Source organism: Callithrix jacchus, chromosome 9, assembly GCF_049354715.1.
Source record: "Callithrix jacchus isolate 240 chromosome 9, calJac240_pri, whole genome shotgun sequence".
NCBI classification, from domain to species: Eukaryota; Metazoa; Chordata; class Mammalia; order Primates; family Cebidae; genus Callithrix; species Callithrix jacchus.
In genome coordinates, this window is record NC_133510.1 from 105,944,335 (window position 1) to 105,961,569 (window position 17,235).

The following is a 17,235-nucleotide window of genomic DNA, read 5'->3' on the forward strand; positions in this document are numbered from 1 at the left end:
ATCCATATATGCCATCCAAGAGCCAAGTCCTGGAACTGGGAACCCAAGAGCCTGCCTGCTACTTTATTCCACTGTGGCCAAACTTGTACCTAAGCTCCAAGGTCCCCTTTATTCTTCCCCCTCCATTTGTCAAGTAGAAGGAGTCTTTCCTCAAGGCCACCACAGGTAGAAATATGCTGGGTCACACCTGAAGCCAGCATGTCTGGGTTCACCCAAGGCCCAGGGCATTTACTACCTGGTTACTGTTGCTGATTATCCAGGACCCAAGGTCTTTAATCAGCAGGTGATGAGTTCTGCCATGACTAGGTCTTTCACTTCAAGGCAGTGGAGTCTCTGCTGTCCCAGAGTGTGTCTAGAAATGTCTGGGAGCTATGTCCTGGAATAGGGGCCTCAGGACTCTGCCCAGCACCCTATTCTACTGTGGCTGAGCTGATATTCAAGTTGCAAAATAAAACCCCATTTATTCTTCCTTCTCCTTTCCTCAGGCAGAAGGAAGGAGTCTCTCCTGGAGCTGTGGGCTGTGCTGCCAGGGGTTGGAGGAAGGGTGGCATGAGCACTCCCTTGGCCACCCTGGCTGGGGACTCACTAGGTCATGTGTCCCCAAGTCCACTGGCTCTGAGCCCAGCATAGCACCAGGACTTGCCTGGGAATCCCAGTCTTTGTGACCTAGACTGCCTTTCCAGTTTATTTAGTACCCAGGAGCTGTGTAGCCTATGTTAGTGAGGCTTGCAGCAACTAAACTTTTGAACACTAGGACAGGCGATTCTCCTCTGGCTAGGCCTAGTCTAAATGCTCCCTCTGTGGGTGCTGACTGAGTTCTGCCTGGTGTTGCTTTCCACTGTGACAGGGCAGAACTGAGCTCTAATGGCAAGTCCCACAATTCCTGTGCTGTCCCTTACCCAAGTACACAGATTCTCTCCCCATGCTTTGCTGCCACTGCTGGTGGGGTGTTGAGGTGATGGGGGAGGGGTAGCATCAATAATTCAAGACTGTCTTTTCTACCTCTTCAGTGTCTCTTTCAGTGATATAAAACTAAAATCAAGTACTGTGATTGCTCACCTGATGTTTGGTTCTTATGAAGGTGCTTTTTTCATATGGATAGTTACTCAATCTGGTGTTCCTGTGGGGAGGATGATAGGTGAAGGCTTCTATTCAGCCATCCTGTTCTAACTCTTCTGAAAGGTTTTGTAGAGGGGCAACAGGGGATGTGACACTTTGAAAAGATCACTTTGTCTGGGGGTGTAATATAAAGTTCCATTTATTGGCCAGGCGCGGTGGCTCAAGCCTGTAATCCCAGCACTTTGGGAGGCCGAGGCGGGTGGATCACGAGGTCAAGAGATCGAGACAATCCTGGTCAACATGGTGAAACCCCGTCTCTACTAAAAATACAAAAAATTAGCTGGGCATGGTGGTGCGTGCCTGTAATCCCAGCTACTCAGGAGGCTGAGGCAGGAGAATTGCCTGAACCCAGGAGGCAGAGGTTGCGGTGAGCCGAGATCACGCCATTGCACTCCAGCCTGGGTAACAAGAGCGAAACTCCGTCTCAAAAAAAAAAAAAGTTCCATTTATTTACATTCTGATGCCTTTTATACATGTGACTGTGACATTTAGTTAGATCATTCTGGTGGCAGTGAAGAAAAGGTATTTGAGGGAGATGAAAATGAAAGCATAATTACCAACTGGAACAATACTGAAGTAAGGCAATAATATAGTAATAGGGAGGGAAAAGATTTAAATTCAGATATATTTTTCATTACATACTTTTTTATATTATATACATACTATGTGTGTGTGTGTGTGTGTGTGTGGTTGTTAGGGTTTGGTGGTTGTGGAGTGGCTGTGGAGAAAGTGGTGAGAGTGTAGTATGACACCAGGATTTTGGTTTGACTGTGTAAGCCCTGAAATACAGAACACAAAACGAGGGAATGAGTTGAGGGAGCAAGCATGATGAGCTCAGTTTCAAATATGTTGCCCCTGATACACCCATAAAATATTCCAGTAGCAACATTGATCCCACCAGTTTCAGGTCCCAGGGAGAAGGTCAGGCCGGAAACAAGAATTTGAGAGTCATCAGCAGAAGAGATGGAAGCTAAGCTCTGAAGGTGGCGTATGTCATCAAGAAACTTGACACTGGGGGTGAGAAATTTTAAAAAGTAAGTATTGAGAAACAAAAGATCAGAGGGATAAGAACAATGGTAGTCAAAGAGGAGAGACCCTCAAGAAGAGATGAGTGATCAACAGGGCCAGATGCATGGAAATGATCACATATACTAGAACCTAGTGTATCTATTATGTGTAGCAAAATAGAGTCAGAGGTGAATGTATTAGTCTGGGTTCTCCAGGGAAACAGAACCAATAAGAGATTAGATGTAGATGGGGATGTATTTTAAGAAATTTGCTCATGTGGTTATGGAGGCTGTGGAGTCCCAAGATGTGCAGTTGACAAACTGTGGACCCAGGGTACAGTTCCAGAATGAGTCTGAGTCCAAGGTTAGGAGAAGGCTGGTGCCCCAGCTCTAAGACAGTCAGTGAGTAAGTTCTCCCTCACTCATCCTCAGTCCCTCAATGGATTGGATGAGGCTCACCCACAATCTTCACTCAGCCCACCTCATCCAGAAAGACTCCCAAAGACATACTCAGAGGAATGTTTAACCAAGTATCTGGGCACCTCAGAGGGAAGAGTGAGAAATCAATAAAACTGTGGGTGTCGACTACTGTTAAAAAAATTTGGCAGAGCGCTGCCAGTGGTCACAAGATCAAAGAGTATATTGGCCTTTTTATTTTTTTAGGATGGAAAGGTAAGCATTGTATAAGTTGTAGGTTTATGGATTAATCAGTCAAACTTTCTTGAGTTGGGAGAGACCAGATTGGGAAGAAATAGAGCTCAGGAAAGGAGGTCGGAGAGAGGTAGAGCAGAAGTGAGGATGAGGAAGAATCAGAGGATGAGGTTACATGTGGGAATGGAAAGACAAGATTTTTGAACTGGAGCTGTTCTGGGTGAAGACAAAGCCCAAGATGCAGGCTTGAAAGGGGTGGCTGAAAAGGAGTGGAAGTTAAGGCTCCTGGAGTGGAGAAAGCCAAGGAAGCAAAAGGCTCCAGGGCTGAGTAGGTTGTTCCTGTGGCTCTTTTCTTCCCGATGCAAGTTACTGACCTTTCTTCACGGCCAGTATCAAAGGCCATCTCTGTAATAACTTACTGAGCCTCTCCTCTCCCTCAAAGTCACCAGGGCATCCTCCTACCCAAAGAAAGTATTAACGTTTTTACATGGCTAGTTTAATTCTTCATGAGTCTGAGTAGTGAAGACTGTCTTGTCACCCTGAAGACCTCTAGAGAAATAGTTCTCTATCTTTAGAATACAAAGGGACTACCAAGTAAGTAGCTTAAAAAAACCAATTTGCCAGATTCTGATTTCAGTGGGTTTAGGATGAAGATTCAGAATCTGAATATTAACCAACATCTCAACTATCTCTAATGGGATATCCGGGGAGAACATCATTCAGTTGGCACCACGCTCTGTGGTTGAAACAAATTTTATGGAGAAGAATTATTAGAATAGAATGGAGTAGTCCTGAAAGAATCATTGCAAACGTTCACAGTCCCAACTGCAGTTTGATGAATAACCGGCAGGTGGCAAACGACCCACACAACTCACAGAAATTACAGCTGCTCAGGCTCCCAATTCCTAGACCCAAAACCGCCCAGGAGAAGAGGAGAATCTTATTTCCTAAGCAATGCTGTCGGCGACAACGGTGAGTTTCATCCTTTGCATTTGCATCCCAATGTACCAATGGCCCACCTCTTGCTCTGGTCCCCAGAGTTAAAGTCATGCTGACCCCATGATGTTGCTTTCTGGCTACCAAGAGCCACAATCCTGGCACCAACAAGGACTGGTCAGTGGGAGAAGAACAGCAAAACAAGTTTGTCCGCTCAAAGGGAGAATTGGTTGCCACTAGAAGATCATGTGGTCTACGCCTGAATTGTCTATGTAGTCAGAATCAGAGGGGAGGCATCTTACTCAACCCCTTCATTTTAAAGAGCCTAAGAAAGCATGAGCAACTTGCCAGAGGTCACAGAGCTAGAAAGTTCCAGGATTTCCTGGCATCTGTCTCTTTAAGTGACTTGCCTTTTCACTGCACCTACCACTAACATGTGTCAAAGGGTGTGTGTATGTTTAAATCATTAGTGTCTGCTCATGAATTGTTATATAGGAGAAGCTTATGGGTGACCATCTGGTTGGGGAAGAGGGACTGGATGACTTTAGGATGTGTTTGCATAACAAGTCCACCACTTTTACCTAGATTGTGTATTTATTTGGGAGCAGTCTGGCAGACGCCGAAGGGTGGGAGTCCAAAGAGAAGATTCTCTCGGTGCCCGCACTGCATGTTTGAATGGACTTTCTTATACATCTCCTTTAATGTCTACTAAATCACAGATTGATCAAAGGCACTCATTGTGTCTTACTCCCCTCCGATTATGTTTTATAGTTATTTGATGAATCGATGAGCATGTCAACCTTGATCATCTTTAGATCTAAACAGTATTTTCTAACATCTTAGATGATTAGCGTATACCTCCTGTTACGTATTTCTGTCTGTTTGTACTTAACACATATCCTGTGTTTATTATGTGCACTATTGTCAGCATTTTACAAATATCAACTTATTTAATCTTGTCTTTTTTGCTGTTTCCTAAAGAGTCCCTGACAGTGAATATCTACTATTAGAAATCTTTCTCTTCTCCTTTCTTCCTCTTCCCCTCAAAAGGACTGAAATTCAGTTACTGGTCCCTGCCGGTGCTGCAAATACTTAGCCTGGGGAAGAGTGGTGGGGAGAGACGAAATAGTTAACTAGCTGACCTGGGGCGCACAGCTTCCCTAGCACCTGCTGCGCTCAGGCTGCGGCTGGCTGCTTCCTCCTGAATCTGTTAGGAGTACACTTTCCCCTTGGCCCTCGGGGGCCAGCGTCCAGGTTTGCCCCAGCGGTGGAGACAGCTCCAGTCACCGAACTGATTTATAGGCCAGAGCATTCCCAGGCCGCACCGCAAGGAGTCGGGCTGAGCTTGGACTTTGGGGAGGTGGTGATGGACACAGGACACGTGGCCACACAATGGGGACACACGACTGACCTAAGTCACTTCGGTAAACTGCCCTTGCTTTCCGGAGGCAGCAGGAGCGTTTCGGGAGCTCCAAGTCTCTAGGCGCCTGCATTCCTCGCCCCAGCAGGTAGTCCCCTCGCCCGGTTGAACGCCGGAGCAAGCCCCCAAGAGCTCTCAGAGGTCCCTGACCCTGAGCGTTAAAGCCCTTCCTCGTGGATGAGACCCTCGGTGCGTTCCATCCTCTTAGGGGCTGGGACTGGCCAGGACGCACTGAGAATGAACTTTATGCGCAGGTCCGATATAGGCACCCAGGGGTTTTGTGACGTCACAATGCCGTGGGGCCCGGTGAAAGGCAAAGGAAGGGTCGGAAAGAGATAGTGTGTGCGTTGTGTGGCTGAAGGTGGGGGCATATGAGAAGAGGGAAGTCGGAGGCATGGGGGAAAGGATTTGTGGACATATGAATTTAAGAAGGAGCAATCAAGTTTGGGCGTCGGGGGAAGCAGGATTTTTTTTTCTTCCTCCCTCCTATATGCAAACTGTCACTTCGGGTTAGCCTGAGCCCTTATCTGGCTCATTAGCATGAGCTGTGGCTAACATGCTTAAACTCTCTAATTATTTATTATGCCGTCACGGAGCGAGTTGCAACCCCACCCCGGGACGCACTTTCAGGGACCTGCAGAGCTGAGCACCGCACGGGGACGGGGCACAGCGCCTGGCCTGGCTGCGCGCTACCAGGGAGACCCCTCGCGGCTCAGGAGTCCCGCAGGGTCTGTTCTGAGGGTCAACGAAGTAGAGTTGTTGGGGGTCTGTCTGAAATGTCTTTTCACCAACATTCTTCCCCAGGGTAGTAGCACTGCACTTGTCTGGCTGAACTGCATGGCACCCTAACTTCTCCTTGACAATTCCAAAGACCGAAGTTGGAGCGAAGAGCAACAGAATTTTTGCAAAAATAAAAACAGAGGCCAAACCCAGGGCAAAGGGTTGGGAACTGGGGCTGGGTAGCCTGTTGCGTGCACCTTCCAGAAGAACGCTGGGGAGAACCTAAAGTTCGCTGGAGCCCTCTTCCCCTCTCCTGCGTTCCAAGAGGATCCACAAAGTGGGGTTGGGAGATTTGATAGGCTGAAATCCGGTCACTCACGTCCACGGTTCTATTCAGAAAACAGTTTCAAAATAAGTTAACCTCTGTAGGGCGTTTTTCCCCCTCCCCTTCTAATTGTCCCCCCTTCCCCCACCCCCTCCCCCATTTGAGTCTGTTTTATGTTCCCCTGCGTTGTGCCAACTATTTTATCTTTATTCCTTCTCTTTCTCTCTTGCTATTCATTCCTTTTTGTGTGTGTGGCTTCTCCGGCTGATGTGCAGCTCGTTACCACCCACTGCACACTTGCTCCTGTAGCTGAGGTGTTTCTATACAAACTCCAGCGTCCAGTTGTCATATTAATTATTACACTGAGTAATGACTGAAATGGTCAAAATAAGGGGAGACTCAAGAGCGCTTTTTCTTGCGGCTCAAAGATTCAGCAAAGAAGCCGTGCAACAAAGCACTAATTGGTCCCCAGAAACACTCTGACAAGGCATGGAAGATAGGTTTCATAGAGCCCTTCGATTGTGAAGGGGGGAGAGCTCTGAATGGACTCCACGCTTCTTTTCTAAACTCTCTTGCTGAGCAAAAAATGGACCTCTGTTTGAATACTGCCCTGATCCTTGAATACTATACCCAGCAGAGAAAAAAATGCAGCATTTATTGTAAGTTTTTTTTTTCTTCTCCAGCTATTCAGGGGTTCTCTGTGAAGAATCAGCTGGTTTTGTTTACCGTGAAAGACCTTTACTTTATTTTCATTCTTGGAGGAGGTGGGGAGGAGGAGGGAAGGAAAGCCATGTGCCTAGACAGAGAGGAGCTGGCCTACTGTAACAAAATAGAGTGTAACAAATCCTACAAAAGTTTAGAATGTATTGATTCTTTGGAGAGCTATATAGATTAACGACTTTCTTTATGCTCATCCAAGGAAGGTATTTAATCATAATGTAAATGGGGCTTTAGAAAAAAATAAAGACTTAGCGTTACTTCTCCTTATTTGGAGAACTTCAAAAGGCCTGGTGAGGGTGGCTGCAAATTACCTCCTCACCCCACCCCACATTCCCTCCTTATCCCCAAAGCCACAATAAAATATAGTTTGTGCTTTTTTTGTTTTGTTTTTCCAACTTTTTTTTTTCTTTTTAAAGCATTTTGAAAAAGTGAATAGATTTGTTAGAAGGCTGAATTCCTGACTGCAGGTGCAAGCCTGGCTGTTGTGACCAGGAAGCTGAGCCAAGCCAAATACATGGGTTGTGCTATTCTGCCCCCTGAGCAGGCCCTCCAAGGCTGGTGCAGAGTCAATGCAGGCTGGGCAGCAAACCTTTCTGAAAATTACCTTGGGAAGGGTGTTCTTAGAAGCAGTAGATTGTGCAGTCATGTTCTTTTCAATTTCCCTGGGTCGGACAGTGTCTAGCACAGGCTTAGAGCAACACACACCCCAGCAGGACAGAGGCTCTGTATTAATTATAGCTCCTGGAAGCCGAATATTTGCTATGAATGCCAAGCACACTCACTTTTCTCAAAGCATCCACTGCTTCTGGAACTCTAGTCACCCCCAAATTGAGGCTTACACTAAAAATCTTGTAAAAAAAATCCAGAATCCAAGATTTGTGTTCATCTTTGTACTCTCTGCCCCAATGCAGAATCTAACTAAAGTTAAAATATAACTTTATTCAATTATTTGTCCAATGGAAATCCCAGTTTCACTTTAGTATCAATTCCTCTCCCCAAAAAGAAAGCATAAACTGTTTTTCAAATAGATGAGTCATATCTTCTTTTTACAGAGAGATGACACACAATCAAGGGAAGGTACATAGTTCTTGAGCTTTAGCAAAGGTGGCAATGGCCTGGCCTTCAGTTGTGACTGGAAATTAAGAAGACTCAGGACACAGGGTCTCTGATCTCAGGACAGCAGACCCCTGTGGCCACCAGGAAAGCCATCTCCCCCTGCAGATCCTGGTGCTGAATGAAGATAGGGTCTATTCTGACGTATGGTTCAGCTCCAGTGTTCTGATACAGGAAAGGGGCCTGAAGGTGCAGAAATTAAGCTCCTTATTATATTGGAGGAGAAAGAGAAGCCTTCTCCTCTTTCCATAATGTCTGTATTTTGGATGATACTCACCAAAAGGGATCAGCACTTTGCCCTCCCTCTCCTCCACCGCCATGACGAGACAGAACACTGGTTGAATGCTGCTATTTGAAGGAGTGAAAGGGCAATCTCTGATATGTAGAGAGATTTGCAAAGCAAGTTACCCAACAATATCTGATTTAATTCTCATAACACCCTTGACATACAGGCAAAGAGAGCACCACCACCTCATTTATGAATGAAGATGTCAACCCCCCTTTTGTGAGTCGTTTACTTCTCCCTTCATGTGAAGATAAGTGGGACATTGTTCAAGTGTCTCAGCCAAGTAAAGCTCTAGGGACTTTCTCAGAATCAGGCCCACTGTGTGGCAAGGGAGCCATGGAAAGCAGGGCCCAGTGGCTCTGCTAAAGTCCCTTGCATGTGGAGGCCACAGAACGTCTCTATAGTCTACCTCACTTGCTACTGTTCATATCTAAAAATAGGGTTCCTATCTCTATCACCTTAATATGCCAGCATCACCGCCATTTCTCACAAAGGACAGGAATTACTCACCTCTAGGTGCTGGAACAGTGAGACAGAGTGGCACTGGATCTCCATTGGCTGGAGAGATGTTCACAGAGTGGTTCCAGGAAGCCAAGTGCTGAGGCTCTTACTGCCACAAACCCTTTCCTGGGTGGGTTGTGTAAGCATGACTTCCTTATTAATCCCTTTCTCTTTAGACCTGGGCTAGAGTGCTCTACATACATATCATTGAAATCTCACAACTTTTGGAGGTAGGTGCTGTAATTATTGGCATAGGTGAAATAGGGACTCCCAGAGTGTTTCAGGGTCCCACAGCTCTCAGGTAACAGGGCCTAGATACCAAGTCAAGTCAGCATGCTTTATCTGGAATTCCATGGGCCTAGGAGAGCACAACATGTGGCCAGTTCTCTCCGGGAGGGAAGAGGGATTATAATTTAGGTCACAGAGTCAAAGGCAGGGTCCTAATGTTGGCTCCTGAACCTCCCATCTTTTGCCTCACACTGGTGAAAATGCCCAGAAAGCCAATGTCAATGGAAAACTCTCCTTGGTAGAATCTCCAAGGATAGAAATGCAAACCTCTAAAGAAAAATCATCGACTGTTCTACCTTAGGGTTAGAGGAGAAAGTGGAGATGACAATGAGCAGCAAACTCCAGGTTTACTTGAGTGGGGAGAGGAGAATGCCTGTGCTCTTGGAAAGCTTTGCAAAGCATGTAAGGAAGAAAACAGTGTACTAGGGTGAGAACAGTGAGGACAGGCTCAGGGTTGGCATAGGGAGAATAGGGACAAATATTATGGTGGTTTTGGCCAGAAGGATCCCAGTGCCAATTATCTTTTCTCCTGTGCTAAGGCCAGTGAGTAAGGCCACTACAAGACAAGGTTTCTTCACTACAATGCAATTCCATTTGGGCACCCATTTCATGGTGTGTGGGAGGGGGAACAGGAGAGGAGTTTCCGTCTTCTAAGTCCCTGGTAGTTGAGATCTCTGTGTACGCCTTCTGAAAAAAGAAACTGGGAACACATGCTGGCAACCAGCACATTTCCTAAGCTGTTAGATACCAGTTTCAAAATTAGCTAGTGTACATCCCTTCTGTGCAGATCAGGACACTGAGGCCAGGAGAAGCAGAAGGACTTGTCCAAGGTTATAAGGCACCACTGTGGTATCTGAAGTATGGTAGATACCACATACTGCAGTAGAGCTCAGACTCTGGACCTTTCTGAAGTGAGTCCAAGTTGGAAGGGAGCTTGGGGCTCATGATTTAGCTTAATGTAAAAGAAAACACATCTAGACGCTTCCACGTTTGTGACACTCTCTCCTACCCCCAATGCTCAACTATTTCGGTGAAATGGAGTGAATGGGGCATTTGGACATAGCTGGGTCAGGTAAGTAGTGGGTAAGGAGTGACTGAATAATTCCTATTTCTGCAAGTGGTCTGAGGCGTCCTCTGGCTGGGAGGCATAGAGTGTCCAGGCTGTGTTGTGACTCTGCTTTTGGGGCTCACCCCCTATACTTCCAGAGACCTCTTAGCCTGTTTCAAGACCTTAGACTGTGGTCAAGGATACAGAGAAAGGCCCGAAGTGTGACTCCCAGAGGGTTCAGCCAGTCTGGTGAGGTCAGCAAGCCACAGGTTGCCATGGGGAGAAGGGGCTGTGTGGCTGGGAGGTTACAGAACTGATCTCTGTTGACGCGATGTGGTCCTATACCTCTCAAGTCCACCTACTCTGCAAAGAGGAAACTGAGGCAGAGAAGAGAAGTGATTCACTTCGGGAGCTGCCGATCCTAATTGCCCAGCACCATCACTATTGTTCCACAAACAGCCAGCCCACATACCAAGAGGGACTCCCCGGGTCATCCCCGTTGCCCCTTTGGAAAGACCCATCCCCACAAAGGGGAGTTCAATTAGAAGCAATTATCCGGATAATTCACCACAATCATTCCTGCACCCAGGTCTCAGATTCTTTCTACTGGAAAATCAAACGGATGACTGCCCTTCACTTCCTTCTGCCTGTGTAGACACAACCCCAGACGCGCCCCAGCCTCTCTCAGGACCAGAGCTTTAAAGAGTGGGGCCTGTTGCTAGGTCTGCTTTCTCCGCAGCGTCGCATCCCCGTACTGAAGCTGGACCGGGTTCTGGCCAGAGAGCGCCAGGGCCGAGGGCCCAGGAAGGGCGCCTGGGCAGGCGCTGTCCAAGCGGCCGAGCAACGGCTGCGAGTGCCTCCCCCTCCCTCGCGGCGCCAGCACGCGGCCCCGCCGGGCTCAGCTCCCAGTCGCCTGCCACCGGCCCGCCGGGCACACGCCTGGGGCGGGATGGAGGCTGCGCCAAAGGCCGCCAAGGTGCCCGCGGCGGCGCTGAACAACCAGGGAAGCTCCACCGGAGTCTTAAGCGCCATCACCCAACCCCGCCCCGCATCCTTCTCGGAGGGTCTAGGAATATCCCAGAGCACTCCCTTCTCTATGATGTCCCCCAGGCTGGTCCGGAAATAATCCTTGGAGGGGGAGGGGAGGATGGAGGCGGTGGGGGGCGATGCTACAGGTGCCAGAGGTCTTTCTAGGGACGCCCCTGCCACATACTCGCCTACAGCGTGGCTCACAACCACTCCTCATTGCCGCTTCTCCTCAGCTCCCCCCTCCTCCACGCTCAGTGGTGGGGAGCACATCCTAGCTTTCAGTGCTGAATGGGACATTAGAGATCATGTTCTCCGCTGCAGTAGAGGAAGTGGAGGCTCAGAGAGGATGCTACTTACAAGGAGCCACAGAGCATTGAGAGAACGCCTTGGGACTAGAACCCACGTTTTCACTTAGTCCAGCACCTTTTTCACTGTCCTGGACGGAATCCTCCCCTCTCCACCCCATCTTTCTAAACTTCAATCTTAATTTGCTCCAACTCCTAGGGTCAGCGAAGAACCCGAAGAGAATAACAGTGAGGAGGGGAAGAAAACAAGAGAAGTCGAGCCCCAGTCCCTCCTCACCTCTACACCGCTCCTGTGCCAGTTTTTTCTGCCCAAACCCTTCCCCGCGCTTTGCTCCAAGTTCTTAGCAGAATCCAAGGTAACTTCACCCCAAATCTTTCCACCCATACACCTCAATTCCTAGAGCTATTTGTCCCTCCTGTGACGCCCCCTACCCTCTTTCTAAAGCCACCCCCGGCTGCAGCCCGCCCCGAGCGCGCCGCCTGTTTATTCAGCCGGGAGTCCGGCACGCGCCAGGCGCACGCACTGCAACAACAAACCCCGCTGAATGGAGAGTTTGCGAGGAGCGGGAGAAAGGAACGGGAGGGGGGAGAGGAAAGGAGAAGGGGGAGTTTAGGGAGTGGGTGGGAGGAGGAGGTAAGAGGAGGGGGGAGTGGGGGCTGCAGCCGCTCGCAGCAGCAGCGGGGAGTGGGGGGCGAGGCGGGGCCAGTGCGCGCGTGGGGCTGGGTGTCCCATTGAAAAGGCGAACGCACTCCGGCCGCCCAGCACTCTCTCACTTCTGGCCAGGGAACGTGGAAGGCGCGTCGACAGAGATCCAGCCAGGGAGGGCGAGTGAAAGAAGGAAATCAGAAAGAAAGGGAGTTAACAAAATAATAAAAAACAGCCTGAGCCACGGCTGGAGAAACAGAGACCCGGCGCAAGAGAGCGCAGCCTTAGCAGGAGAGGAACGCGGCAGAGCGCGCTCAGCATTGACTTTTGCTGCTGCTTCTGCTTTTTTTTTTCTTAGAAACAAGAAGGCGCCAGCGGCAGCCTCACACGCGAGCGCCACGCGAGGCTCCCGAAGCCAACCCGCGAAGGGAGGAGGGGAGGGAGGAGGAGGCGGCGTAGAAGAAGGAGAAAAAACATTTTCACCTTCTTTGCTCCCGCTCTAAGAAGTCTCCTGGGGATTTTGTATAATATTTTAACTCCCTTCAGGGCTCCTCTTCATCTTTCCTCTTTCCCTCTCTGTTCCTGCACCCAAGTCCTGTCTGTGTCCCCCTCGCGCGCCCCGCACCTCGCGTCCCCGCTTGCTCGGATTCCGCGACTCCTTGGCCGCCACTGCGCATGGAGAGCTCTGCCAAGATGGAGAGCGGCGGCGCCGGCCAGCAGCCCCAGCCGCAGCCCCAGCAGCCCTTCCTGCCGCCCGCAGCCTGTTTCTTTGCCACCGCGGCAGCCGCGGCGGCGGCCGCAGCCGCAGCGGCCGCACAGAGCGCGCAGCAGCAGCAGCAGCAGCAGCAGGCGCCGCAGCTGAGACCGGTGGCCGACGGCCAGCCCTCAGGGGGCGGTCACAAGTCAGCGCCCAAGCAAGTCAAGCGACAGCGCTCGTCCTCGCCCGAACTGATGCGCTGCAAACGCCGGCTCAACTTCAGCGGCTTTGGCTACAGCCTGCCGCAGCAGCAGCCGGCAGCCGTAGCGCGCCGCAACGAGCGCGAGCGCAACCGCGTCAAGTTGGTCAACCTGGGCTTTGCCACCCTTCGGGAGCACGTCCCCAACGGCGCGGCCAACAAGAAGATGAGTAAGGTGGAGACGCTGCGCTCGGCGGTCGAGTACATTCGCGCGCTGCAGCAGCTGCTGGACGAGCATGACGCAGTGAGCGCCGCCTTCCAGGCTGGCGTCCTGTCGCCCACCATCTCCCCCAACTACTCCAACGACTTGAACTCCATGGCCGGCTCGCCGGTCTCATCCTACTCCTCGGACGAGGGCTCTTATGACCCGCTCAGCCCCGAGGAGCAGGAGCTGCTCGACTTCACCAACTGGTTCTGAGGGCTCGGCCTGGTCAGGCCCTGGTGCGAATGGACTTTGGAAGCAGGTAGGTTGCATTTTTGGGGCGGGCAGGGGGGTGTTCTTGCCTTCGTCCTCCCTCTGAGTGTCTGTGGAAGTGGTGATGTCTCCAAGGAGATGGGGGGATTTTTATTTAAAAGATTTGTGAAAGTTTGTCGATTTTAAGTCCTAGTTTGTTAGTTTCAGCACTGGCCTCTGAAAGTGGCTTTGCCCAGCTCTCCAAGGAGTGAAGGGTAAGAGTGAGGTGCAGAGATACTGGTGAACCGATTACCGGGATATGTCAAAAGAGGTGTCTACCTGACAGACTGTTTCCCCAGACTTTCCTCTCCCCCTACCGCTAGCCTACAAGTTCAAATTAACCTCTCTTATTTTCCTTATGTTATAGGGTGATCGCACAACCTGCATCTTTAGTGCTTTCTCGTCAGTGGCATTGGGAGGGGGAGAAAAGGAAAAAAGAAGAAGAAAGGAGAAGAAGAAAGAAAAAAGACAAAAAAACAAAAACAGTCAACCAAACCTAATGCCAACTAAGCGAGACAAGCCTGAGAGACATGGCTTTCAGAAAACGTTAAGCGCTCAGAACAGTATCTTTGCACTCCAATCATTCACGGAGATATGAAGAGCATCTGGGACCTGAGTCAACGTGCAAAATGCAGCTTGTGTGCAAAAGCAGTGGGCTCCTGGCAGAAGGGAGCAGCACACGAATTGTAGTAACTCCCACCACCACTAACACGCACAGCTGAAAGCGCTTGCTCTGGTCCCTTCACCTCCCTGCCCTCTCTCAAAGTGCAGTTCTTAGCTCTCTAGAAATGAGTTGCTGTCTTTCGTCTCAGTAGCCCCCACCCCAATAGCTGTAGACATTGGTTTACAGTGAAACTATGCTATTCTCAGCCCTTTGAAACCCTGCTTCTCCTCCAGGGCCCGATTCCCAAACCCCTCACACTGTCTTTTCTACCATTTTCATCATAGATTGCTTCCAATCTTTTGTGAATTTTTTATTATAAAAAAATCTATTTGTATCTATCCTAACCAGTTTGGGGATATATTAAGATATTTTTGTACATAAGAGAGAAAGAGAGAGAAAAATTTATAGAAGTTTTGTACAAATGGTTTAAAATGTGTATATCTTGATACTTTAACATGTAATACTATTACCTCTGCATATTTTAGATGTGTAGTTCACCTTACAACTGCCATTTTCCCTATGCGGTTTTGTAAAGAACTCTGCTCATAGGTGAGATCAAGAGGCCACCAGTTGTACTTCAGCACCAATGTGTCTTACTTTATAGAAATGTTGTTAATGTATTAATGATGTTATTAAATACTGTTCAAGAAGAACAAAGTTTATGCAGCTACTGTCCAAACTCAAAGTGGCAGCCAGTTGGTTTTGATAGGTTGCCTTTGGAGATTTCTATTACTGCCTTTTTTTTCTTACTGTTTTATTACAAACTTACAAAAATATGTATAACCCTGTTTTATACAAACTAGTTTCGTAATAAAACTTTTTTCCTTTTTTTTAAGTGAAAATAACCAGCTGCCTCTAAGCTTTCTTTGACTCTGATGCCCCAGTCCAGTTTTATGAAAATGTCAAAAAGAAGAGGTGGGTGGAGAAGTGAATGTTGCAAAACATGCTAAGTGGCAGAAATGACAATGATAAGTGCTACAGCCAGGCCTATCCAAATGGTGACTTTGTGATGAATGTGTGTGTGTGTGTGTGTGTGTGTGTGTTTGCATATACATGTATATATGTTTTCTTTCTATCCTTTGATGCAAATGTACACACCCACCAAAAGAATAGTGATTCATGGCTGCATTATCCTGTGATCAAAATTTAAAATCCCCCCAAAAAGTGAACCAGAAAGAGAGAGTCTTCCACCATTTTCCAATCCTCAACTCCATTCTGAGTTTCTCCTTGTGAAACTATGGTGGGGCTGGCTGAAATAATGGAGACTAGGTCTGGGTGGGGAGCATGTTGGTGCTGGGATGGGGGTTGGAGAGGCATCTCTCTCCACACACAAGCTCCCAGTGGTGAGCACCTTTCTCTTCCTTCACTTCCAGGATACATTTTCTACTCCTTTTCTCCAGTACACATGCTTGCCATATTGATTTTAAGTAAAAGGCATATATGATATGAATTCATTCCAGAAGGATTGAGATTTTAATTTAAAAAAACGCATTAGAAATGTGTGGTCGCTTTGAGACACTGGCCTATCTAAGCTTGTGACTCTATCCTAATAGCGTGAGCTGCGTGTAAAAGTACCCAATTACCAAGATTCAAAAAGAAATTGGTGGGTTTTTGGCTGGCTTGCTTCTTGTCAGTTAGCAAGAACGTGATTAGAATCCTACTCGGCCTCTCGCCGGCTCCTCGCTCGCCGCCTGCATTACTTGCAGATTCAGTTTGCGTGTCTCCAGCCAAGCGGAAAGCCGAGCGCAAAATGCATCTTACAAAACCCAACAAAGAACGGGTAGCCAGCACGTCTTCCAGAGTTAAAAATCTAGTCTGTGTTGGTACATCTATACCATTTAGTGGCACAGAATAATCATTTTTTAAAGCCGCGATGCGCGGAGCACGCCACAGCGTCTGATGTCATTTTGCTAAATGACCCTCTATAGAATGCACATTGAAGCTTCAGTCCCTTTCAAAGAGATGAGAGTAATTAAGGGAAAAAAAATCAGTAAATTCCTCATCGCCATAAATAATCGGACTTTCTGCCAGCAGTGGGCCAATTTAGAGCTTACTTGAGAGAACTAATGCTTTTGTGATGCCTGCTTTTATTTTTAATCTTCTCATTTGGAGGACCAGAGCTGGGCTCAACCCCCACTCTCCATTTCTCTTTCCTTTAATTTAGCTCCTTTGCAAGTTTACGAATAAGGTACGCAAAGAAAGTGTAGCAAGTCATTTATGGCTATGAATATAACATTAGGACAATGTTTCAGCCCCCACAAAAGGAGATATTTTTCTTTTCCTTCTCCTATGAGGACAGGTGTTCTTTGACTCACTTCTGAATGGGAAATAGCCAGTCTCGTTAAACTCGAGGCAAAGTTAGTCGTTGTTTGCCACAATGCGAAGACAAACTCGAAAAATTCACAAAAACACACACAATTTTGCCGAAGCTAGGAAAGGGCAAAGCAAGGATTGGGCAAAATCTCATTACATCTGCTCTAATCGCTTAGCAACACAAAGCCGGGGCTTGTGCGGCGAAGGGAAGCTATTCACAGCGCTCTGACAGGCCGCATTCAGCGCGCGTTAGTCAGCTCCATAAATCACCGCTGCCCATTGGCTGCGCGGCGGGCTTTGGAGCGGCCCTGGGCTGTCAGCGAAATACAAAATGTAGACCCCAGAGGCTAGGAATAGCAGGCTCTCCCCGGCCTTAGCCCCCACCTTTTTTTTTTTTTTTTTTTTTTTTTTTTTTTTTAATGTGTGTGTGTGAGAGAGAGAGAAGGGGAATGCTGGAGGTGGAAAACTGCGTTGACTTTATTGACTGAGAAATCTTACCTATTCAACAATGACATGGAGACCACCGAGTTAAGACTGAAGACACGCCTTAAATCGATGAGGAGGAGCGGGGAGTGCGAGAAAGAAAGAAAATACAGACCTGCCTCTGAGGGCTGCAGAGCTGTTGAAAGGCAGGCATCATCAGAAACTGGGAGAGAGCTATTACACACGTTTCACCTCCCTGACATAGTTCTTTTAACATTTTATTGCGAGTAGGAGGGTTTGCATCAAGAAGA

The 17,235-nt window shown here is 48.2% G+C and overlaps 2 protein-coding genes across 17 annotated transcripts in view; one reads left to right on the forward strand and one right to left on the reverse strand.

Moving 5' to 3' along the window:
• PAH (phenylalanine hydroxylase) overlaps window positions 1-12,946 on the reverse strand; it is a 132,653-nt gene extending 119,707 nt beyond the window's left edge. For 2 of the 16 annotated variants that reach the window (XM_078337136.1, XM_078337139.1), the window contains exons 1-5: window positions 10,703-12,946; window positions 8,808-10,511; window positions 8,289-8,359; window positions 7,503-8,194; window positions 5,125-6,242 (exon numbers count right to left, since the gene is read on the reverse strand). The gene's annotated coding sequence lies outside the window, so the exon portion shown is untranslated. Of the gene's footprint in view, window positions 1-5,124; window positions 6,243-7,502; window positions 8,195-8,288; window positions 8,387-8,807; window positions 10,512-10,702 lie in introns of all 16 variants that reach the window. The other 14 variants (XM_054238789.2, XM_002752912.7, XM_078337146.1 and 11 more) reach the window with 13 other exon arrangements.
• ASCL1 (achaete-scute family bHLH transcription factor 1) lies at window positions 12,230-15,030 on the forward strand. The gene is made up of 2 exons (XM_002752913.7): window positions 12,230-13,534; window positions 13,892-15,030. Exon 1 carries the CDS (start codon window positions 12,790-12,792, stop codon window positions 13,486-13,488), a length of 699 nt encoding a protein of 232 aa, XP_002752959.1. The 5' UTR covers window positions 12,230-12,789; the 3' UTR covers window positions 13,489-13,534; window positions 13,892-15,030.
• Window positions 15,031-17,235: the final 2,205 nt, after the last annotated feature.